General features: G+C 45.4%; 1 protein-coding gene across 2 annotated transcripts; it reads left to right on the forward strand.

Moving 5' to 3' along the window:
* Positions 1–4422: 4422 nt before the first annotated feature.
* Positions 4423–15046, forward strand: Bmp2 (bone morphogenetic protein 2). 2 transcript variants are annotated; one of them, XM_028878642.2, is made up of 3 exons: positions 4423–5648; positions 6791–7140; positions 13343–15046. In XM_028878642.2, exons 2-3 carry the CDS (start codon positions 6798–6800, stop codon positions 14182–14184), a joined length of 1185 nt encoding a protein of 394 aa, XP_028734475.1. In that variant the 5' UTR covers positions 4423–5648; positions 6791–6797; the 3' UTR covers positions 14185–15046. The 2 variants fall into 2 exon arrangements, with proteins under 2 accessions (XP_028734475.1, XP_037061132.1); XM_037205237.1 differs by having other exon boundaries at positions 5328–5648; positions 6843–7140.
* The last annotated feature ends 10590 nt before the right edge of the window (positions 15047–25636 follow it).

Here is a 25636-nt window from a genome sequence, read left to right on the forward strand (position 1 = left end):
AAGAAAGAAGGAAGGAAGGAAGGAAGGAAGGAAGGAAGGAAGGAAGGAAGGAAGGAAGGAAGGAAAAGAAAGGAAAGGGAAAGAAAATTTAGCAATTAACAGTTCCTATAAAATTTCTGGTGCTGGTGTTTTCTATGAATTTACCCACCGAACCTTCTCCCAGCTATTGTATTCACCCAAATACTCCCCTGAAATGCTGCTGTCACTGGTTACTTTTCTTATTGCTGTAACAAAAACAGTTGACAAGTATCAACTGAAGGGTCCATTCTGGCTCTCAAAATAGAGGGCAAACAGTCCGTCTTAGCAGAGAAGGCATGCTGGGAGAGGACTAACAGAGGTGGGAGCACATCTCAGTGGAGCAGGGAGCACAGGGCCTATGGGAATCTCGATGTAAAGCCCGCTGTCCCAGAGACCTACTTGCTCCACCAAGGCTCTACCTCCTATGTTTCTATAAGACGACCTTCTGGAATAGCACTGCCAGATGGGGACCAAGTGCTCAAGCCTGGGAGAGTCCAGGGGATATTTCACACCCAAACCACAACCCTTTCTTTGCTATGAACTTATTGAGTCCACATTGCAGAAGGAAGAGTGCTTTCTATTCACCCTTCAGCAACTGTTTGCTCTCTTAAAGTGTCTGCATCATATTCCTATGTGTTATATGTACTTACCTCTGAACATATCATGCTTCCTCCACTGGCTCCTCTGTAAATGATGTGCAGAGATTACATGTCCGTTATGCACTGGACCCAAATGACACAGTGTTATGGGCTTCACAGAACCTCAATAAAGATGTATAGACTGGATGTGTGTTAGTCACTTTGTTGTTGTTTTGTTTTTACTTTTGCTTTTAGTGCTGAAACAAATACCTAAAACAGTTTGGGAAAAAGTAATTGTTATTTGGGCTCTGATTTTCAGAAATTTCAGCCTATGGTAAATGGCTCCATGTTTTTCTGGACCTGAACTGAAGAAGAGCGTGGTGGAAGAGAAACATGCAAGAGAAGGCCGCTTGCATCATGGTGGCCAGGAAGCAAAGAGAACAACAGGAAGGAACCCAGGAAGGGGCAGCAGGAAAAAAGCCAGGAAGGAGCTTTGAAAGCCTGTCTTCAGTGACTACTTCCTTCCACCAGTCCCCACCCCCTAACACCTCTATCACCTCCCAAAAAAGCTGTCCAAATAGGAATATGTCAGTAGACAAATCCACTGACATAGTTAAAGCCCTTATGACCGAGTCACATCCCCCAACTACACCTATGAATGCTTGCACTGTGGGAGTTCCTCCATACAGATGCTCTTTGGAAGAACCCTCACTGGGTAGCTCACACATCATAACATCAATACTGTGCTTGACTCCCTTTTAAACAATTACTTCTGTTATTTTTTTGAGATTATAACTATACCATTTCCCTCTTTCTTTTATTTCCTCTAAACCCTCCCTCTTCACAGTCTAAGACAATAGCAAAACATTTTAATATCATTGGTCACAAATGCAAGTATATTGCTATATGGCAATTAAATAAGATTTGATGGCTGTCTAGAACAATGTGACTTGGCCAACCTGGCCTAGTTTGGCATACAAATCACTCCACCCATAATTCCTACTGTGTCTAATCAAACATTGAATAGGTGAGCCCTTGGTAGAGCAAATGCTACTCTTGGCTGTGGCTTCTGGTTCCTAGGAAAGAATCTCAACCAGGAGTGAGTAGGGCCAGGGTTGGGTGTCACACCAGTAACAAGTGGTAGACAGGCTAAGAGGTTTCTCAGGGGAGTTGCCACGGGTTCCAATGGAATGACAATTACAAGGTAGTTGGATCATGTCACGCCTGCTGTGACCTTTACAATACATGGGGATCATTATTTTAATGTTAATTTGCATAATGGTCAGCCTAGCAGGAACAATGCTGAATGCTAATAGCTGCAGGATGCAATAAAATTAAACATTATCTGGGCTGAACTGCTAAAGGAAAAGTTGCCAAAGTATGACTCTTTAAGTACTTAATTTCATCCCAGGTCGTGTCCACACACAATCAAATGAGGATTTCCGGTATCTCTTGAAAAACTGGCAAGAACTGACTAGAATAGCAGCAACCTCCTTTATGTAGAGTCCTTGCCGGTAGTCTGTGCTTTGATACAACTTGCCTGTCCCTTCTGAAGAATTTGGAATTGTAACTCTTACCACATCTTGCCCCAATACTCCCTGTCCCCTCTTACTCCTTACAAATTCGCTGACAGATACACTAAATATGATAAGCTTAGAGTTAATTCCACTTTCTGGACTGACAGATTCTGAGAGAAACATTGTAAATAGTAAGATCAAGCCAGACCAGAAGGACTGAATATTCTCAGAAGACGGATATTGTCCCCTGGGAGTATTAAGTAACCTCCCAGCCTTAGCTGTGGACGGAAGGTGGCCGTCAGCACGGAGTGTGAAAAAGCAATAAATATCTGTATTGCTTCTTCTCTACTATTTCTGCTTTGTGGAAAGCAGACTGAACGTTATCATCCACTTTGGACTCCAAATCCTCCTTCAGAGAATTCATTCAAACTGGATCCACTTCCCATGTGGCTGCACTCATTTCTACCACAAGAGGGCAGCCATCTCTAAAAAACAGCAGTTCTGCTCTTCTGAGAAATTGGGCCAAACTTGAGGAAAGTTTTTGGGAAAGGCTTTCAGCAGCAACTCCGGGATTGCACGCCATACAGAAGAAGAAGAAAACCCACCAGGCACCACCAAAGTGGAGCGACTGTCCAGAAGCATCCATTTCTCCTCAGAGTCTTGATTACCACGGGTGTCATAAATGGCTAAATTTCTACTTCTGGAGTTCTGAAGGCCCAAAGGCTGCAAGGCATTGTTGATGTCATCACTAGAGGTTTCATTTTCATCTTTTCTTGGGGTGGGTCCAACAGCTGTCGGCTTTCTCTTCCTCACTAAAGGCAACATTCCGATTGAAATCTCCTATAGGTTAGGTTAGGGTTTGGGTTGCTTCTCCCACCTCACTGATGACAGAAGCAATTGTTCACTTCTCAATTAAACTTGAGAGGGAAGTGAGCGGTTTCAGAAGTGATCTGCACTTTGACTTAAGTGTCTGCGTAGAGTGTTTTATTGCTCGCTTGTTTGGGTGTCTCACGATTCAGAGTGACAGCTTCTACAACACTTTTAAAAAGCAACACAGTAGCAGATTCCCGAATCTCTCCCTCCCGTCCTTTAATTTTCTTAGGAGACGGTCTTCCTTCAAAATACCTTATTTGACCTTTCCAGCTCTAGAAACAGCCAGGGCCTCATTTCCCTCTGTGGGTTACTAATCCGATTTAGGTGAGTGGAACCCTGAGTTATTTTAGCTCCCCAACTGAAAAGCTAATACACATGGATAATAGATTACTAAAGCCCCTGCTTCTGGCTTTTTTTTTTTTTTCTTCTGCCTCTGCTTTGCAAACTTGAAAGATCTAGTTCAAAAGCCGATGTTACCAATCCGGTCTTCTACAAAAATATTCTGCCCTTGGCTTTGCAGGGTCATGTGGGCATCCAGGTGGTGGTATGCACGAAGGCTCTCGAAATTCTGGGAGAAGTGGAAAGAGTTCAAAAAGAATCCTGGCTCAGCAGCTTTGGGGACGTTCCAGCTGAGGAAAAGTGGCTTGGCCACAGCCAGAGTCTTGCTTCTGGAGACCTGGTGGAGCAGGGCCAGGCCGAAAATTCTAAGGTCTCAAACCGGAATTATCTTGTTACCTGCCTCTGTGGGTGGGGGTGAGGGTCGAGATAAATATCAAAAGTAGTGACGTGATTGCTTCTATAAAAAGAATCAACCCCCATTGTCCCCTCACATGGACACACACACATACACACTACACAGGAGACATCCATTTTACGTTCGTATATCTATGTACAGAAACCTGTGCTTTCATTTGTATATTTTACATAAACAAATACATATAAAATATATGCATCTCTTTGCATTAGATGCGCTCACGTGGGTGTGAATATATATGCATGCATATTTATACAAATGTAATAATGCTCTCAATGTGTATCTGCTGTTTCTTGACATTTTCTTCTCATCACTCAAAACACAGAAGTCTTTGCCCGAATCTCTGCCAAGATGTCTAATAACTTGTTAGTTCTTTTCTTCTTTTCAATGCTCTATTACCTAAAAACTTCAAACTCAAGTTGAATAACGGCCCAGTGGGGGACTCAGAGGCAACCAGAGCCTGGATCTGCCCTGGACTCGGGGCAGCCATGAGCACAAGTCCAGGTCCCGAGGGTCGGCTTCACATTCGTCTAGGACCAGACCCTGAGCGGCCGCGCGCTCGCCCCGCCCCGCCCCGCCCCACCGCGGCCGCCCCGCTGGGCGCGCCGTCCACACCCCTGCACGCCGCTCCCGCCGCTCGGGATCCCCGGCGCGCTGCGCCTGCAAAAGGGGGAGGTGTTCGGGCCGCGGCCGGGAGGGAGCCGGCAGGCGGCGTCCCCTTTAAAAGCCGCGAGCGCCGCGCCACGGCGCCTCCGCCGTCGCCGCCGGAGTCCTCGCCCCGCCGCGCTGAGCCGGGCTCGCGCTGCGCCCGCCGCTGCGCTTCCCACAGCCTGCCCGGGATAGGCAGCCCGGGACGTCGCCTCCCCAGCTGCCGCCGGTCACCGGACGCCCTCGGGGCGAGCGGCGCGCGGGTCACCCGTGGCTTCGAGGGACCGGCACGCCTCGGCTTGGAGCTCCTGACTGTGCGCGCCTGGCGCTGTGGCCTCGGCTGCCCGGGAGAAGCCGGAGCAGCAAAGCGACGCGAAGAGCCAAAGAGTCCGGAGCACAGCCGCGCCCGCAATGCCGGGCCACTCCATCCGGAGAGTGAGCGCCCGGGGCGCGTAGGAAGAGGAGTGATCGGACCCCAGGCTGCCACAAAAGACATTTGGCCTGAGGGCTCCAACCGCGAGGTCACCCGGTTTGGCGGTCCGGGACGCGGCTGAACTGGCTGGAGAATGCGCCCCAGGACGCCGGGGCGCCGCAGCCGTGCGGGCTCCGCTGGCGAGCGCTGATGGGGGTGCGCCAGAGTCAGGCTGAGGGATGCGGAGTGGCGGCCCGTCCGCCACCCAGATCTTCGCTGCACCCTTCTCCGGACCCGGCGTCTCCCAGGATGGCTGCCCCGAGCCATGGGTCGCGGCCGAGCTAGCGCGGAGCGTCCGACCCTCGCCCGGAGACTCCCGGAGCCGGTCCCGCGCCCCACCAGCGCTGGTCCCTGAGGACGACGACAGCGGCAGCCTTGCCTCTGCCTTCCCTTCCCGTCCCGTCCCTGCCCCGCACTCCTCCCCCTGCTTGAGGCTGTGTGTCAGCACTTGGCTGGAGACTTCTTGAACTTGCCGGGAGAGTGACTGGGGCTCCCCACTTCGCGCCGGTGTCCTCGCCCCGGCGGATCCAGTCTTGCCGCCTCCAGCCTCCAGCCCCGTCACCTCTCTGCTCCTTGGCCCGCTGGGTCCACCCCAAGACACCGTTCCCCACGGGGAGAGGGACGACGCGGCTGGCACCCAAAGAAGGAGGAGAAGACGAAGAAAGACAGCAGAATCTCGGTCCCTGCTCCAGGTCCCTCGGACAGAGTTTTTTTTTTTTTCCCATGTGGAGACTCTCTCAATGGACGTGCCCCCGAGTGCTTCTTAGACGGACTGCGGTCTCCTAAAGGTAGAGGACACACGGGCCGGGACCCGGGGCTGACGGGTGACACCGCGTTCCCGCCATGCGGCGCTGAGCGCCACGGAGGACCGGTTGGGTGGACGTAAACAGACCCTCTCCCGGTGCACGTGCAGCGAAGCCCTAGAGGAGTGAGGCATCCCAAACCCCAGACCCCTCTGCCCTGTCCACCTGGCCTGCTCTCTCCCGCCGGCCGTCCTTCTCCCCAATTTTCGGTATATTATTAGGTCTGTTAAAGACATAATGGCTTTACAAAAAAAAAAAAAAGTTACAGAAATCCAGTGGATTTCACCCATTACTTGCAGACTAGTACTTCGGGCCTTAGAGACACACGTTGGCCGTCCTTAAGTTACTCCTGAATCTAGCTAGAGTTTGTCCTAAGAACTAGGTCCATTATGGACGGTACTTAAAGTTGGGGTTCTCCGTGCGTGTTTACTGTGAGGATGTGTCACAGTTTACACGTGCATTCATAGAAACTATCCATTTACATAATTGCGGGAAGGTGCCTAGATGGGTTCCTTGACTAAACAGGGGTCTAGGGAAGAGGACAGAGTGTCCGGTGGGTCAACCCTGATGTTAGGGGCGTGGGCCACAACTTGCAAGTGGCGTCATAAATCTTGAGTTTAGCGCTTACGAATCTTACAAGTTAGATATATTCACCTACCAGGAAGTTCTATACAGCGCCTCTAAGGAAGTCACATGTGCGCTTGTGTCTGTTTATGTGCAAATGAGTGCTGCAGAGTATAGGGTTTTTGTTTGTTTGTTTGTTTGTTTTGTTTTGTTTTAAGAGTTGCAGTGTGTCAGACTAACCGGTGGCTCTCCGGCTTCCTGACACCACCTTCCTAGCTGGTGTCACAAGAAAGGGTGACTGGTGGTCATTGACTTTTATTGAGCGTGAAGACCAAGCCCCAAGTGAGAAGTCCGATGTAGGCAGAGAATGGGATGAGGGGAGGAGAGAGCCAAGGGACTTGGGGTCCACCATCCTCTTGATCATCCGGGCTGTAGCCCTGGAGCATGACATGCCAGGAGAACATCCTGGAGAAGGCCAGCGAGCCCTATGGGAGCCGGGGCCGCGGGGGCGGGCGAAGGACTGGGCGGGGAACGTGGGTGACTCACGTCGGCCCTGTCCGCAGGTCGACCATGGTGGCCGGGACCCGCTGTCTTCTAGTGTTGCTGCTTCCCCAGGTCCTCCTGGGCGGCGCGGCCGGCCTCATTCCGGAGCTGGGCCGCAAGAAGTTCGCCGCGGCATCCGGCCGCCCCTTGTCCCGGCCTTCGGACGACGTCCTCAGCGAGTTTGAGTTGAGGCTGCTCAGCATGTTCGGCCTGAAGCAGAGACCCACCCCCAGCAAGGACGCCGTGGTGCCCCCCTACATGCTGGACTTGTACCGCCGGCACTCGGGCCAGCCAGGAGCGCCCGCCCCGGACCACCGGCTGGAGAGGGCAGCCAGCCGCGCCAACACCGTGCGCAGCTTCCACCACGAAGGTGAGCGGGTGGCCGGGGCGGCGGGGCGGCGGGGCGGGGACGGCGGGCGGGGACTCGGCGTGCAGCCCGGGCCTCCGCTAGCACAGCGGACGGCCCCTCTGCTTCTGTACCGTCCCCTCTGTGGCCCCGAGCCAGGGATTCCCCACTGGTGAGTCCGCACCCTTTTCCTGGCAGGTAGCCAGAAGACAGACTCCTCCCCCAAGCACTGGAGGGAAAACGGAGTGATGGGGATGAGGGGAAAAGGCTGGCTAGTCGCTAGTCAGCTAAACTGCGTGAACTCCACAGGAGAAAGCAGAGGGTTGGAGGTCCTTAAATCTGTCGAAGAAAGCTCAAGTCTGTGTCTTGTGTTCACACTGGAGTTTTAGGCTAGACAGAGCCAAGGGCAGAGTGTTCAGGGGTAGTACTAACAAACTAAAGCCCAGGGCCCCAAAGCTTTCAAATTTACTGTTGATCTGGGCCTAGTTTGAAAGATTTTGAATCCCTATCTAATCCCTGTGGGAGATCAATTCCACAATCAATCTTATTGTTTCCACAGTGACCTTCCCTTCTTGTGTTTAAATCTTAGTCTCCACGTGGAGACAGGACAAGCCTTCAGATAAAAACTGTTTCTGCTAGAGACAGGGCAAGCCTTCAGATAAAAGCGGTTTCTGCTACTGACTGCTACCTTCCTTATGCAAGGCAGTGGGGATTTTTTTTTCTTTTACGATATGAATATGGCTTCCCAAGGTAGGGCATTTCTGTTTATTTCATCAGAAAGACATTCAGTGGGTTGGAAATGTCTTAGGGACCTACTGAAGTGTCTTGCACTGAAATTCTTGGAGCAGTTAAAAATCGCCCCAGCTCAGTTCTGTGTGTGTCACTTTAGATGTGCTTTTGACTTAATGTATTCTACATCGAACATCAGTTCCTTCAAGTTCTAGAAGAATGCAGAGTTGTCTGAGAGTGAGATGCAATTTATAGAACAGTAGGGAGCTAGGAGTGAAGTTCCCTTTTGAAAATTTTGCTTTGCCTTGCTGAGATGATAAATTTCAAGCGAAAATCTGTGCTCTGAAATGGTAGCCCAGGCCTACAACCCCCCCCCCCCCCAGCCCTCTCATAAGGGATGGCTTAAACTTTGAAAAATCTGGTTGATAGGAAAAACTCCCACAGGTAGGTCACACAGCAGGAGATGGATCTTCCTTGAGGCAGCCACTCATTATGAAGGGTACTCTTAAATCCATCTCTTGCAACAGGTTTCTAAGGTGCTTTGTGAGAGCAGAACTCAGTTTGGAAAGATAGAGGGACCCCATCCTGGTCTCCGGGATCTGCCCACCTAGAGCAGGGAGACTCGGGTGTGTTCACCCTGTCCTGACCACCCTGAGGTGATTCTGGCCTAAGCTGATCTCTTCCAGTTGATATAGATTGGAAAGTTTTTGTAGATCACACACACACACACACACACACACACACACACACACACACACACACACAAAACCTAGCACGGCTGTTTTCTCTGCTGCCTCTAGCGATTCAGCACAAAAACCCATTTATTTGTATATTTATTTATTTACTAGTCTTTTCTGGCATGAAAACCATTCTTTATTTGTAAAAACCAAGTATGTACCTTATCTTGGTTTTAACTAAGCTAAGAGGATCGTTTAAGTCAACTAAAATCCAAAAATACAATTAAATGAAAGTTTCATCAGTAAAATCGGCATCTTCTCACTCACTCTTCCCTTGGAAGTGGCTTGATAGAAAGACACACAGGCAAAGCGTTGTCTCTGTGTGTTATTTTAACTCGGTGTGCTTGAGTTCACAACAAAAATTTATATCTTTAGAAGAGATTTTCATGCATAAGACTGCACAGAAGTTATCAACTTGCCTAAAATAAACTTGCACTAACTTTATATCTTGGTGCACTTAGATATGTATTTTACTGTAAATTTCAAGAAAACCCATTCTTTCCCATCATCATCAGGTACCCATGGCATTTTTGGAGACTATTCATTGTCGAGTAACCTAGAGTTTGATTTTTATAAGCATCCTTGCGCCACTAAAAATTCTTAGAAAACCATGTGATAAGGCTGCTGGCTCAAGATCAGAAGTGAATTCATACACATTAATAGACACACATTTGGTAAAGAACCTTAAGGACCCTATTAAAGAATTACCCAGTGGGCTTCTTTGTGAGTTGTATTAGATGGCTGGGTGACATGGTATGACAAGATATACTATGATAGCCTTTCAACCAGTGGCGGGTGCTTCCAGACAGTCTCCTGTTGAACATTGGACATGGATTTTATCCCGGAGAGGGCAGACTTTGCTGAATCCCCTCCACCCCCAGGTCACCAAAGACCTTCCTCAACTGGCTGCCCTTGAAAACAGTTTGAAATTGTTTTGACTACATTGGCACTACACAGACCTCTTCTTCCCTGGCAGATCATTTACTGAAGGAGCTCACACTTGCCCTTCTGACAATGGAGAACAGAGTCTTCCTCTTTTGTTTGAAATAAATAAATTATGTGGCCTATGACTAAAGTTTTCAAAAAGGGAGAAATCCTGTTGGCAGAAGAGTAACTACCCAGAAAATACCCACAGGCTAGGACAACTCAAGGTACAACTAACTCTACCTTGCGATGGTGGAAGCATGGTCCAACATTCCAGTATGGGTTTGGACATGGACACCCAGGAATGCTCCTACCTAATACCTCTAGCTGTTGCAGTGTGGTTACAAAGACCCTGTGGGTTTGCAGAAGTTCCTTGCTGCTGATGGTTTTGAGTGGGTCCTTTGGACCCCTCTTGACTCCTTTGCAGGCTGCTTTTGTCCTGTTGAGATGTGCCTGTGGGGTACGTCATCAGTCTTTAGAGAATCCCTCCAGGACCTGCAGGGGCACAGTCCTCCTGAAGGTGCTGTGCTCAGGGCAGCACAGGCCAAGTCGGGCTAGTGGCAACCACCAGCCCCTGCTTTCCTTTCCCTCCACTCCCTTTGTTGCCTTAAAAATGAAAACTCAATTCTGTGTACTTGAACTTTTCTTTCCCTCTATGATGCGGCATTTACTTTATCCTGTGCACAGTCACATGTGGCCAAAGCCCCTTGCACCTTGTTGCAGGAGTGCGATGCAGTGGCTGATCTGGAGCAGCCTCAGGCTTTGTTGTTGTTTAGGTGGAGGAATGTTCTCTGTCCAAAAAGTGTTGCAAAATCCTCCAAGCTTAATGATAACTTTTGAGATAAAACTCACCCTATTTTAGGGCAAACAAGTAGCCACAGAGAGCAGGTTCCGAACAATGTCTGTGTGTCCCTTTTGGCTGGGTCATTTCACTTTTCCGCTTGTTTAGCTTTGTCTACATGTCCAAAGGGTAGCTGGACAATATCTTTTGGTCCTTAGGACAAAATTCACTCTGCACTTAACATGGTATCAGGTACCAATTCCCAATGATTTGGATTGCTGCTTGGTGATTTGACTTCTCTCCTCCATTAGACAATGCCTTCCAATGGCTAGAACTTGGACATTGCAGTAGACCCAAATGAACAGTTCTGTGATCTAAGGGAAGTCACAGAACCTCTCTGAATTCTCATCTGTTTCATTCACAAAAATGGGGATAATCATGGTTTTCCTCTAATGAGCTGAGTGTAAGATAGTTCATAGAAAGATGATGGCACCAGACTCAGCAAAAATAAATAGATAGGTAGGTAGGTAGGCAGATAGATAGATAGATAGATAGATAGATAGATAGATAGATAGATAGATAGATAGATAGATAAACAACAAGAGAAAGAGCATTCAGCACTAATGTTTTATGGTGACATTTTAATGTCCTATTATCCCTTTTTCTAGGGAGTGGCCCCAGCCAAATTATTTTGAGGTAGATGAATAATCAACATAGTGTGGAACTTTAAATTGGGGGCTTTGTTTCTTGAAAGAAAAAAAGAATGGCATTGTTGCCCTGCTTTCTTCCTTTTTTTTTTTTTTTTTTTTTTTTTACATTTTCTCATCTAATCATTCCTTCATTTGATTAAGAACTAGGAGGCTGATACTAAATCACTTAGCAAGTTCAGCTGATTCAACAAGGGATGTTTACAGAGAATTAACAGCTATTTCAGCCTCCAAAAAGTGTGCATTACCTACTCTGTATTTTCAGAACCCCAGGCTTGCTGTGATAATTTGTAGAGGTCTTTTCCTATAATTTACTTTATTTAAAAGAGATTTTCAATTTCCCGCCCTCAAGAAGAGGTTGCAACTTGTCCTCTGAAGGAGAAAAGGTGTTGTGTGTCCTGACCCTCCCTAGGCAGTTAGCCTCCTGTGTTGGGATTTTCTTTAAATTCTTGACTTCTGTGTATGACTTCAGTGAACAGTCACAGTAGATACCTTGGTATGAAGGATGGGATGGGGTCTTCCAAGGATTAGGCTAATAGAAATGTGGTTGGAAGCTTGGAGATAGGTCTTTCCCTTATCATTAACATTGGGTAGTGCATCGTTCTCCTTTGTGAAGGTCGCTTATCTTGTGGATACTTCTTACCTCCCGAGTGACAGGCCGCAGGAAGTAGCCGTTTCTATGCTTCCAGTTGGAAGATGGCAATCTTGGCTTTATTTCTTAGGCAGATAGTATTCTGTGTTACTTCAATGACCTGTCTCCCCCATTTATCTTGGGGATTGCCTCTTTGTTCTTTTTCCCTTGTCATGTATGTGTGTCTGTATGCATGCATGTGTACTTAGGATTGTCACCTTTTCCTTCTTTGTGAATTGGGATTCAGGAATTTTGCTGCCATTTTTTTTTTCTGTTGTTGACTGATGTAGCTGTTTGTGGTAACTGACCTTCATATTCTGTCTTTAAAGGAAGTAGTGTGTACCTCGCTGTGCCAATGTCAGGAGAAGCCAGCGTGATTTGAGTTTGGGAGATGTTGCTACTGTTTTCCTTTTTCTATTGATGAAGTGCCTTAGGCAGAAACATTAGGGAGCCCAAGAATGGCAATGAAAATGACTTTTTACCAAAGAAGCTAAATACAGTCCTTCAGACTTCCTAGGAATGTCCTGGCCCTAAAGTACCATTAGCTGATAGTAGAATTCAGAACATAAATGGGCCCCCAAAGGTATCATCAAGAACTTTTTGTCAAGCAGGTGCAAGAGGACTGTGAATGATAGCCAGCTGACCTAGTATTCTTCATGTCAAAGAAGAAGAGCTTTAAAAGACTCCCCTGTTTGAGTCCCTGGCTGGCTGATGGCAGCCTGAATCCTTGCTCATTGGCTAATACTAAGGCCTCTTCTAGAAAAGGTGCTTTACAAATCTACTCCTTTGTCAATGTGCCCTTGAATATGAGAAACATCCTTCCAAACCTTGACACTGGAGTGCGGTCCATCAGCCTGCAGCCTCTCTTCCCTAAGAACTTATTGGAAATGCCAGCGCGCAGGCCCCTTCCCAGAACTGATGTGCAGGCCAGAGTCTGGGATCTGCTGTGCCGACACAAGGGTCATTTTGAATGAGGATGAGGTGGAGATGAGAGGACAGGCAGTTGGGAGCCATTTCTCCTGAAATTCTTCATCGCTAATTACTACAGTGTCTTAGTGCCACCCAGACCTTTGTCTCTCGAGCTCGGAGCAAAATGGCAGGGTGCGCTTAGCAAAATGTCATCATTGATGTTGAGTTTGAGTCTTTAATTAGGAGACTAAAATCTGTATATTGAGATTTGTAAATCATCTAAATTGTAGAGTAATGTTTTCAAATGCCGCTTAAGGAATTGACATTAAAGCTCGTTTTCTTAGTTAAGAAATGCAATAATTTCCTCAACCCCTCAGTCATTAGCCCTCTACTAACTATAGTGCTTGGACTTTTTTTCCCCCTTAAAGTCTGTCGGTGAATTCCAGAGAAGTGTTTCACTATTTCCTCCATTATTATAGCTACCTAGGAGCTATGTTCACATATTGGATTAAACGCATAGCAGTCACAAAGTTAATGTGACCATATAGAAAAAGGAAAAGGAGACTCCATTTTCACTTCAGAGATGACATATTTTTATTTCTTTTATAGTGTTGAGCATTAAACCCAGGCCCAAGGAATGGAGGCAAACACTGTACCTCTAGCCCTGACATTTTTACTTTCTGGTTGCAAACTTTTATGTAGTTTAACTCAAACTGTGCATTGAGGTTTTAAACTTTTCATAAGGAAGTAAATTACCACCGGCTCTCTTACTGAATGCTCTCCTTTTTCTCTCCACTTTGACCATTAGAAGCCATTGAAGAACTACCAGAAATGAGTGGTAAAACAGCCCGCCGCTTCTTCTTCAACTTGAGTTCTGTCCCCACTGAAGAGTTCATCACATCTGCAGAACTCCAGATCTTTCGGGAACAGATACAGGAAACTTTGGGAAACAGTAGTTTCCAGCACCGAATTAATATTTATGAAATTATAAAGCCGGCAGCAGCCGGCTTGAGATTTCCTGTGACCAGACTATTGGACACCAGGTTAGTGAATCAGAACACAAGTCAGTGGGAGAGCTTTGATGTCACCCCAGCTGTGATGCGGTGGACTGCACAGGGACACACCAACCATGGCTTTGTGGTGGAAGTGGCCCATTTAGAGGAGAAACCAGGCGTCTCCAAGAGACACGTGAGGATTAGCAGGTCTTTGCACCCAGATGAGCACAGCTGGTCACAGATAAGGCCATTGCTAGTGACTTTTGGCCATGATGGAAAAGGACATCCACTCCACAGAAGAGAAAAGCGCCAAGCCAAACACAAACAGCGGAAACGCCTCAAGTCCAGCTGCAAGAGACACCCTTTGTATGTGGACTTCAGTGATGTGGGCTGGAATGACTGGATTGTGGCCCCTCCGGGCTACCATGCCTTTTACTGCCACGGGGAATGCCCTTTTCCCCTGGCTGACCACCTGAACTCCACTAACCATGCCATCGTGCAGACGCTGGTGAACTCTGTGAATTCCAAGATCCCTAAGGCGTGCTGTGTTCCCACAGAGCTCAGCGCAATCTCCATGTTGTACCTAGATGAGAACGAGAAGGTCGTGCTCAAAAACTATCAGGACATGGTTGTGGAAGGTTGCGGGTGTCGTTAGCACAGCATAAATAAATAAATATATATATATATATATATTTTAGAAAAAAAAACCCTACTCTCCCCACCCCCCAAAACCAGCTGACACTTTAATATTTCCCAATGAAGACTTTATTTATGGAATGGAATGGAAAAAAAAAAACACAGCTATTTTGAAAATATATTTATATCTACGAAAAGAAGTTGGGAAAACAAATATTTTAATCAGAGAATTATTCCTTAAAGATTTAAAATGTATTTAGTTGTACATTTTATATGGGTTTAACTCCAGCACATGAAGTATAATGGTCAGAGTTATTTTGTATTTATTTACTATTATAACCACTTTTTAGGAAAAAAAATAGTTAATTTGTATTTATATGTAATCGAAAGAGATATCGGGTTTGTATATAATTTTCCAAAAAAAAACCTGTAGTTGTTTTTCAGTTGTGTGTATTTAAGATGCGAAGTCTACATGGAAGGTTCCTGGGCAAAGTGCTCGCACGTTTGCTTTTGTTTCCTGCAGCACTACTGTTAAGTTCACAAGTTCAAGTCCAAAAAAAAAAGTGGATAATCCACTCTGCTGACTTTCAAGATTATTATATTATTCAATTCTCAGGAATGTGGCAGAGTGGTTGTCCAATCCGTGAGAACTTTCATTCTTATTAGGGGGAATATTTGGATAAGAACCAGACATTACTGATCTGATAGAAAAAGCTCTCCTTGCAGAAAGAATAAAGCAGGACCAGTGGAAATAATTAGGAAAACTGTGACCATGTCGGGAAATGATTATGGCGTCTTGTTCTTTCCTAAACCTATGATCCCTTCCAGGGGGCTGATCTGGCCAAAGTATGAAATAAAATATAATATTTCTTCTTTATTAACATCGTGGTCATATGTATGTACACTTGATTATCTTGTGGCCCTCCTAAAGAAGTGGAAATTGATTTGTATTTTGTGTTTCCCCCATCATCAAGCTCTTTATTCTCCAAAGTATCCAATTTTCTACATTTGCCCAACACTCAGCAACATTGAACACGTCTTGTTTTCTTCCTACAACCTGTTCTCTGACCTATCAGCTTGCTTTTCTTTCCAGGGATGTGTGTTTGAACACATTTCTCCAAATGTTAAACCTATTTCTGATAATAAATATCAAAAATTCTGGCATTTCATCCTATACAATCCAACCCATGAGAGCAAATAGTATATTTAAGTGTTCATGGTGTCGACCCGTGTTTGCACTTTCATTTCTGAAGCGACTGATGTAAAGGGGGTGGGAGGATGACTTCAATGGTTGGAGAATTCCAATCAAGCCCCATCTGCACCAAAGGACTTACCGATGTGTTAGTGGTTTTCAGAGGAGCAGGAAAACACTGAGAGGAAGCCAATCCCTAAAACAAAGCAAAGCTTGCGGGTCCCCAGGTAAAGTCCCAGAGATGATCTCCCATGCAACGGAGGCCACAGTGCCAAGAAATAAGACGGAGTGTCTGATCAGCTTCTACAAAGACATCTTCTGCCAACTGGCCAGCCGCCCAAACAGAGTGAAGTCAAATGAAGCCCTGGCAAATGAACCCTCCGTGGGGCAGAGCTTCAGCACTCAGGTTGGAGGTGAAACCTAGGCAGGGCTTTGTGGCTACGTTTGCAGACTGGGGAATCCACAGTGCTAGTTTACTGGCAGTGTTTCTGGTCAGTTTCCAGAATGTGTGTCCTCCTGTAGTCCATCATCATGGCTGAAGCCTAGTTCTTACCTCTTTTCCCATCCCCTGCCTTAGAACGGAATCAGAAAGCAGTGTGCTTACAATGGGAGGGGCTGTTTTGTCAAATTCTTCTCAAGTATTAACATGGGATGACCTTGAGCACACCTCCCATTGGAGGCTTTGAGGTTCTGGAGATCTTGTTTGGAATGAATATTCTTGTTAGCTTTTGCAAGCATTCTTCCTCATCCCTTTTTGCTGTTGCTTTTGCGAAGGCAGAAACCATTAGACCCAAGTATGGCTAGCCAAGTCCTCCTTGTCTCTCAGTCATTCTTCGCTGTTTCTTGCCATGTGTACTGGTAACAAAGTACAGCTTTAACATCTTCAAAAGAAGGGACCATGTTTTTCCGTGTGTCTCCAAATTCTCCAGATAGGTGTGGGAGTATTTGAGAAGGAACCCATCTTCTGGCAGGTCTATCCTTTGCATGTTTTCTCCTTCATTGGTTCTGATTTTCTTGGCTAAAATTACTTGCAGAACAGCAGGTCCCCTGTGATGCCTATGTGTATACATATCTATGTATATATGTATATAGTGTGTATGTGTTCTAATTTATGCATACACATACCATGAACATAATATATGTTACATATGTGGATGGTGAAGTTTTCAGTTTCCATTAAGGTTCAGAGGTTTCCAATAAATGGAGCTATGCCATTCTTACGCAACCTGAGTGGTTCAGGTTTTCCCTCTAGTTTTTTAGGATGGGGAAAATTCATCCCTACAGTCAAAGATGCATCAAATCACTGAGCTAATGTCTATTCAGTTGCAATTGAGATACTGATTCATTGGGTACTAATATGCCGTGCTCCCCCTCTTTGACAGAGAGGCCAAAGGAACAGAGCTTTGCAGTAAAGAATGGTTAAAGTAAAAGAGAAAAAGGTGTGTGTGTGTGGGGGGGAGGGTATAAACTGGCAATCTGAGGACATCAGAACACCCAGACTCTCTTCCCTCTCCGTTTTGTATCTTGCAGGGGAAAGGACAGGTAGGGTGAGATTAGGGGGAGGCACACACTTCTGCTCTACTCAGGTAAATTGCATTTCTTCTTTCCTTCACCATGCTGACATAAATTACAGCCTTATGACATTCTCTAGGGCAGAATTTTCTGACCAGTTCCTTGCCCTACAAACTTCAAAGTGAATCTCTACCTAACTTGCGGGGCCTAAGTTCTAAATAAAACTTGTTAGATTTTAACATTCACCTCAATCATCAGTAATGCCTTGAGGGAAATCAAACCTTGATGTCTATACGGCCTCCATGGAGTCATGCTACTTTATGAATCTCGCCCCAGTGCTCTGGGTGGGGCCGCAGGTCCTGAATTCCTAATGAACTCCCAGGTGAAACCAGAGGACTACGGTTTGAGTGGCAAGATTCTGTTGACGGTTCTTTCTATCAGAGCTACAGAAGCTGGATCAAGCGTAGCCCCTTCGATCAAAAGCCGCATGTAAATGGAAAGAAACAGAATGCAAAGCTGCTTTGTGTGGCATCCGAAATAGTGCCCTGTTTATTTTTTCAAAGACATTCTTTCCCCTACAAGATGACTGGCAATCTTGTGTTCTAGCCACTCTTAGACATGAAAACACTTGGTTGCTTATCTTGTAAAATCTGCTCTGCTTGCTTGCTTGGGCATGCTGGAGTCAGTTTAGTCAAATACGTGTCAGTACATCTATATGTATGGGGGAGCAGGTGCAAGCCCTTAAAAATGTACTTTCAAAAACTTTTAACACTTAAGTCAGTGCACTGAGCTGATCCTGTGTGATCTTAGTGCCAAGCAACTGAGTTAAAGGGCTCTCTTTGAAGGCAGCGGGTGGATGTCATGCAGTTGAAGCATTTGTTTATACAAAATGATGCTGGATTTTTTTTTTCTAAGTTATAAGACAGTGCGCTGTATAACTTCACTGAGCCTAGAGTGTGGTGCAAGACTCCAAAGCTGGTATCTGAGGTTTGATCTAATGGAAGTTGGAATTTTCTAGGCTGCATTTGGCTTGGAATGAAGTGCTTACATGAATGGGCTTAAGCTAGGAAAAAACAAAAAAAGAAGTGGGTTTCCCTGTGCAAAGAGGCTCAAAACGGAAATAACTTCCTGTCTTTGCTTGGCGTTGGCACCTCTTATTAGCAGAATGCCCTTTGGGGACTGGGGGGAGTTTGTGAATCACCTTACTCAACTCGGAAGACCTTTTGACAAGCAACTCAGATCTGAGCATTAAAGAAATGTTGGGATGCATAAATTCTTAATCTCAACCAGTCTTTAGTTGTGTAAGTCTCTCTCTCTCTCTCTCTCTCTCTCTCTCTCTCTCTCTCTCTCTCTCTCTCTCTCACACACACACACACACACACACACACACACACACCACATGCATGCACATCTCGGAGAGAAATTGTACTATGTTCCTCTCTGGAGTCTGACTACTGAGAGTAGAGCAGGCTCTTTCTTCCCTGATGGGTTTATCATTTTGTTTAGGTCTCTACATTCTGAACTGAGTCCCTCTGAGGTGCTATACCAGACGCTGACTTTAACAGCACTTAAAAGCTCATGTTTGCCTGTGTGCTGGGCCCCACGCCAGGGCATTGCCGGGAGTCCATTACTGCTGCAGTCCATTCTGATGAGGAGGTCTCCCAGCAAAGCCCTGGTCTGCTCACAGCTTCCCTCATAAGGCGCAGGAACTCATCTGGACCAAATTTACCCTGGAACTGCTTGGCCACAACACTATGAGAGAATAATTATTGAACTATTTTACTGTACAACTATTTCCAAATTGTTGATTTTTTATTGATTTCAGGAGGCAAGCTAATTGCCCCATGGCAACTTGATGTTAACATTTAATGAAGATCAGGAAACAGAGTTTATGAAAAGCGTTTGTATAGTGACTGCAAAGCTTCAAGAACTGTTTTACACTTCCTGACGGTGCTGGGCCTCGCTTAATGGTTTGTTTTTATTGCTTAAGAGTGTAAACCTTGCTTTAGCCCAGTGTGTGGAAACTATACCCTCATCCCGAATTGCACATTTTCTTGTTGCCTTCGCCTTGCTCCCCTCCCAGAGTCCTCTCCTGTCATATACACTCCAGACTTCCTCTGCTGCGTATGCAGGCAAGTTTCTATCTTAGACACTGATGATACCATACATGCACATGTGTGCACACCGCCTCATGAACTGGATGTGTTGCTTCACTGTGTTTGGGTGGAGTTTCTGTTCTGCACTTGGTTGCTAGACAACCAAGCAGACAAAATTTAGCGATTCAAAAGGCATTTTTAAAGATGCCAAATTTGGGCGGCTGAACTCTTTTATCTCCTCTTTATGTGAAAGGTGCAGGTTTCTTACGAAGATCCCCTTGCCTTTTGCTGCATCGATGGCTGACTGGTAGAACTGTGTGTGTGTGTGTGTGTGTGTGTGTGTGTGTGTGTGTGTGTGTGTGTGTGCACATGTACACACACGGCAATGTCTAGGTGTTTGTAGGTGCATGTACACATGTGTGCACGCACATCTATGTGGAGGCCAGAGGTTAACATCCAGTGTTCCTCTCAATAGCTCTGGGCTTTGGTTTTTGAGAAAAGACCTCTCACTGAACCTGGTTTGTATCAGTTTAGCTAGGCTGCCTGCCAGCCAGCCTCGGGGATCCTCCTGCCTCCACCCCTGCGCACCCCCAGCATTGGAACTACAGACACATGGCCCACCATGCCCAGCTAGTCGTTGCTGTGGGTGCTGAAGATCCGAATGTGGGTGCTGAAGATCCGAATGCAGCTGCTCATGTTTGTGCAGAAAGCAGTTTATTGACTGGGCCATCTCTCTAACCCAGAAGAGTGTTTTGAATTCTGGCTCTACAGGATTGTCTGTCCGAGAGCTTTCCTAACTGGTGTTCCCATTTGCTGGAACTCGCTTCCTACCTGGAACCTAACTTGGTTTCCAAGGGTGTGTTTTAAATCACTAATCATGTTGCGTGCTTTACAGCTCCAAGCTCCGATTGTTTCAAAGTAAAGGAAAGATTCCTTTCTGAGGCAATGGTCGGAAGCACAGGGCCTGGGCGTGGAGTGCGGTGTCTCTAGGAAGCTACCCCAAGCTTTCTTCTGGTAGATAGTATTGAAAATCTTTTCTAAAACCGTCGTGAGGGCCTAATTTTAAATCAAAGTCATTTTCTGATTTCTGTAACATGCTCCAGGAGCATGTTGTAAAATCCGGATCTTTATAGATCAGCCAAGTTGGACTTGTGTTCACAAGTTCACTCACATGCGCACACAGTTGGCAGCTGACGGGCTCCACGCTGAGATCTTTCTTCCTCCTCTACCCTCTGACATGCCGCTGCTGCTCTGGCTCCTCTCTTTGTGGGGTTCCCTGGGCTGGAATGCAGTCAAATCCATGGAAAACTTTAACCACTTTCCTGATTCGTTTACAGGCAGGATTTCCTGGCACGATGATCAAGGAAGGAGGACTGAGGTTGGTTCATCCCAAACTGGCTTGGCAATTAGATTCATTTGAAGGCCATCTGGCCGGTACAGAGAACTTTGACAAACTAGTCTCTGATAGAGAAACCTCACCATCTGACTGAAGAATTATCCAATCTCTTGATTTCTCCAATAAGCCTGCAGTTTTCTAAAGCACACATCAGTATGAAAAGTGATCATGCTTATGCACTGAGGGCCTGGAATGAGCTGGGCAGCGAAGAACAGCAATCCATAGGGGAGCAATAAATGAAAATAGCAATAAATGAAAACAGTCTTAGGTGAAAACTCGCATCAGCCAACATTTCCTAATTTCGTCAGGCTGGACAGTAGAAAATGGGAAGGATCGTATAAACTTAGCAACTTTTATGGTGTAAATATAAATACATATGTATATATACTTCAAGTATATTACATGCATATTTACATATTCATGATTAATGCAAATTCCCAGAGTGGACCCATTCTAAATGGCATCCCAGTGCAGGACCACCTCTGTGATGCTGGTGGCATCTTGTTTTTCTGTGTAGAGAAGGTCTCAGAAGTTACTTTAAAGAGTTTCCTCTTTCGTTAAACTACAAATAAAGAACAGTTCTCAATAAACAGAGAACTGCAGTGAAACACAGTGAAATTTAAGATGCAAACAAAGAGTTATCCAAAGAAGAAGTTAACATGAAGATTTAAACTGCTGGTCAGCGGTATGAAAACATGGATGTCGTTTAATTATGATTTTTCCCAATTACTCTAATGATGGTGCTGATGTCTCCTCATTTGGATTACATTGGAATGAAGATTCTTGGAGGAAGAATATATGCACCATTCTAATACATAAAAAACCCATACACCAGATTGTATCGTGTTTCTCATCAATTAGATCATAGACACAGAGCGTCTTGGTTTACTATTTGTTTGGTTATCCAGCCTTGTTTGCCTCATGAATGCATCCACTGATACGCCTCTGTCTCCTTGTTATTTCCCCTGGCTTATCTTTTCCCCTACAAATGCTTTAGGGTTACTCACAGCTAGTTCTATGTTTGATTTTTCATTAGTCTTAGTTGCAATCTGTAGGAAAGGAAGGAATGAAGGAAGGAAGGAAGGAAGGAAGGAAGGAAGGAAGGAAGGAAGGAAGGATACGAGGTCTAAATTCCTCTTGCCAGAAACAGCTACCCAAAAGGAAAATATACTCTTGACTGATACACAAGCTTCAGGTATGACATTTTGCAGAAATATGTTAATAGTTGGCTGCCATATCAGATCATGAGTGAGCTCCTGTACTCTCTTGCTCTCTGTTAAGAGTACCTGTTGCTAGAGTTTTCCTGCCTTGCCCACAGTCAGGACAAATCTTTGTCACCCGCCAGTCCCACAGCCGCTCAGACCCAACCAAGTAAACACAGAGACTTATATTGCTTACAAACTGTATGGCCGTGGCAGGCTTCTTGCTAACTGTTCTTATAGCTTAAATTAATCCATTTTCATAAATCTATACCTTGCCACATGGCTGGTGGCTTACCGGCGTCTTCACATGCTGCTGGTCATGGCGGCAGCTGGCAGTGTCTATCTGCCTCAGCTTTCTGCTTCCCAGAATTCTCCTCTCTCCTTGTCCCACCTACTTTCTGCCTGGCCACTGGCCAATCAGTGTTTTATTTGACGTACAGTCCATCCCACAGCAAGTACCCTTCATGCTTCTCGAGCACTTTAATAAGATATGGTCAGACTGAAGCCAAGATGATGGAAGGGTGGTCTTTGTACCCCTGTAACTCTCAATCATTGGTACACTTGCAGGTTCACAAAAGTCCTTTTTAAGACTGTGGCATGACAGAGCAGAGGATATTGCTGGATGACCTTACAACACATTTCGGTCCATTCTCACAGCACGGCAGAAGGCATGCATATCCAGAGGGTTCCCATACCAGAGCTATCAAGGGTCAGACACTGCAAGTGTAACACTGTTATTAATCCTGGAAAATGAGTGAAGGCACTCTGCAGGGCAGGGGCCAGAGGCTGGTCCAGTTATTATGCAATGCTCCTAGAAAAATCACCAGGTGGTATTTTAATTCCAGTGGTGACAAAATTATAACCTTTTTCAATGGCATCTATGGGCCAATGCAGTGCTCTGGAAATCTGTGCAACAAGGCTTCCCATGCAGGGGGATATCTGTTTAGCTGGCATAGAAATTCTTCTCTGGAATCATGTTCCCATTTCTGACCAGATTCCTAGGGAAGACTGGGTTGTGAATTTTCCTGTTTGCGTTTTCTGTTTCAGCATCTCACATTCTCCCCTCTCCTCCTCCCTTCCTTTCTCTTTCTTTTTCCCCCACCCCCATGCCAGGGCCTTATGTGGAGATAAGGAGCTAGAGAAGCCAACCTGCTGGAACACAGGGAGGGAGGTTTTCCACATCATCACAGACTAAGGGTGTGTTGAAGGTACATGAAACCGTGCTGAAGGTCTCCTCGGAAATGCCAGCTTGAACAATGAACAAGATCCTATCATGCTTTTTCTTTTTCCATGGTTATGGGACTGAGTTTGTGAGAAGAAATAGTTCCACCGAGTTTCCTCCTGGAAATGCTTATATAGAAGGAGAAGTTATTTTTGTGCCATCCATGCAAAAGGACCTCAACAATGTTGGGGAGAGCAGCTGTTCCTATGGGGTGCACTGACAGCCATTTAACTTCATGGAATAAGTGTGTGCATAGACCAAAGTGAGCTTGTGCACAGCAGAGTACTCTATACAGACCACAGTGTGTGTGTGTGTGTGTGTGTGTGTGTGTGTGTGCACAGCAGATGGCAAGTGTGCACAAATCAGGGTGTGCATAGACCAGAATGTGTGCTCAGAAGAATGAATGTGCAGAGAAAACTGAGAGTGCCCAGAGATGAGCAAATATACACAGTGGCATGAGTGTGCACTGAGCAGAATGAATGTGCACAGAGCAGTATGAGTGTGCCCAGAGCAGAATAGTGTGCACAGGCAATGCAGAGAGATGAGTAAATGTGAACAACAGTATGAGTGTGCACAGAGCAGAATGAGTGTGCACAGAGCAGTATGAGTGTGCACAGAGCAGAATGAGCATGCACAGACAATGCACAGAGATGAGCAAATGTGAACAACAGTATGAGTGTGCACAGAGCAGAATGAGTATGCACAGAGCAATATAAGTGTGCACAGAGCAGAATGAGTGTGCACAGGCAATGCACAGAGCAGAGTCAATGGGTATACAGTAGAGTTGACCCAGAGCAGAGTGTGCACAGAAAGTGAGTGTGCACAGGACAGAGTAAGTGTGCACAGAGCAGCATGTGCACAGAGCAGAGTGCTTCAACCTCAGAGCCAGAGCCAGTGACTCACTTGACTTTAATTTTGATGGTAGCATTTTTCCTCTGACTCACTGATAATTTAATGTGAAATTAAAAGGCTGAAGCTGTTCTTTACTTTTCAGGAACTTACACACTCACCAGGTAGAATACATCGTTTCCCTTTGAAAGGGAAGAGCTCTAATGCTTCATTAAATTGCACAACACTGAAGCAAGTCTGTGATCTGCTTCTTTCCACTTCTGCCCACACCTCTGCAGCAGCTGACATTCCCAGACTCCCTAATGTTGCCTGCTAGCCAGCTTGCTTTATCTTAAAGGTTTCTCTTATCTTGGACTGAGCAGTAAACACTGTCATTTACCTTCTCTGGTCTTTGTTGTAACATTGCTAAACGGGTTAATCCTTCTCGTGTTTGTGTTATGAGTCTGATCTTACCTCTGGCTTTACAGAGGGTATTGTAGGAATTCTGAATAATGGGGGAGGAAAGACATGTGTTGTCACAGGATAAAAACAGACACTCCTGCACACGCACACACTTTCTCACATGTCAGTATGAAGTGAAGTTGCCAACGATCAATTTGCTCTACAGCTATGAATTGCTTTTATTTCATGATAGATGATTCTTATGGGAAAGACTCCAGTGAATTAATTAGATACAGGATCCATCTAACAGCTCTAATTTCATAATTTTGACAGCTGTAGAATATGCAGTGAACTGATGCTTAGACATTTTATCGAATAGTCACAGGCTTTCAAAAATCAGCTTAGCAGGTGCTCTTTTTAAATTTGTAATTAATGACTGCAGGAGTTTTCCGAGGCAGTCCTGATAGTTTCCCATGAGGTTCTCATATCTATTTTTATCATTCTGCTGAGAAAGACACAGACCATCCCAGGACTCTGTACACAGGACCCTCTCCCCATCATCTTTCCTCATTTAGCTTTGTTCCCCAGAACAAGGCATTGTGGAGAAGAAAAGAACGTTAGAGACAGTTCCCTGGGTTCAGTGTTCACCAACATGCCCAAATCAGTTGTAAATAAATGTAAAGTGTGGCCCTAACCACTTTACATTGAAACAAAGTACATAACTTTACACAAGATACAAGTAGAAACACACTGTCCAATAGAGCTGCCATTACTCATTGAGGCAATGAAAGCCCAGGAGTGGGCCTAATTGGAATGGCAATGTACTATAACTTTGAATATGTCCTTGATTTCATGGTAAGTAAAAAAATAAAAAGACAGAAAAGAAAAAGTCATTTGAATAATTGCTATGTTTCTTACATGTTATACATACATTGAGGTTGAATAAAATTATTTCAACTTTTATTTCATTATTTTTTAATATAGTAGAAAATTTTTAAATGTATATGTTGCTAGAATTTACATTTCTATTGGATAACTAGTTTAAAACAATACATTAGAGTGGATTCACATGACTCAAATTTCTTAAGCCCTAGGGAAAAGGTTAGTCTAGAGTAAATCATTAGGCAGAGTTATGAACAGCCACAGGAAGGGAGCTGCCAACAAAGGTTGTGCTTTGGTTTCTGGAATCTGTGTGGTACCTGTGGCTTTGCAGATAGCTAAATGTGTGTCTCTCAAAAGGTGGTTTTATCTATCAGACTCTCCACCTCTTCCCCTTTTAAAACAGATGTTATCCTAGCCCTTCTTAACCCATAGTTTGTTGGGTTTTTTTTTTATAGTAACTGAAAGCCTTAGATAGTGTATATTAATGCCCCACCATACAATACTAATGTAGGTTATTTGCAAATGTAAAGGCTGTATTAGTTAAGTTTCTACCATGACTAAAAGCAACTTGGGGAGGAAAGGGCTTATTTCAGCTTCAGTTCAGAGTCTATCTGGAAGTTGGAGGTCAAGGTAGGAATGCAAGGCAGGAATCTGGAAGCAGGAACTAAAGCAGAGACCATGGAGGAATGCTGCTGACTGGCTTGCTCCCTATGGTTTGATTAGCCCGTTTTCTTAGATA

The sequence above is a fragment of the Peromyscus leucopus genome, chromosome 4 (genome assembly GCF_004664715.2).
Source record: "Peromyscus leucopus breed LL Stock chromosome 4, UCI_PerLeu_2.1, whole genome shotgun sequence".
NCBI lineage: Eukaryota > Metazoa > Chordata > Mammalia > Rodentia > Cricetidae > Peromyscus > Peromyscus leucopus.

What these genes read in the sequence shown, in the direction of transcription:
- Bmp2 (XM_028878642.2), top strand. Translation starts at nt 6,798, where the DNA reads ATGGTGGCCGGGACCCGCTGTCTTCTAGTGTTGCTGCTTCCCCAGGTC. An exon ending in GCGCAGCTTCCACCACGAAG is followed by an intron (nt 7,141 to 13,342) that starts GTGAGCGGGTGG and finishes TTTGACCATTAG; the next exon opens with AAGCCATTGAAGAACTACCA.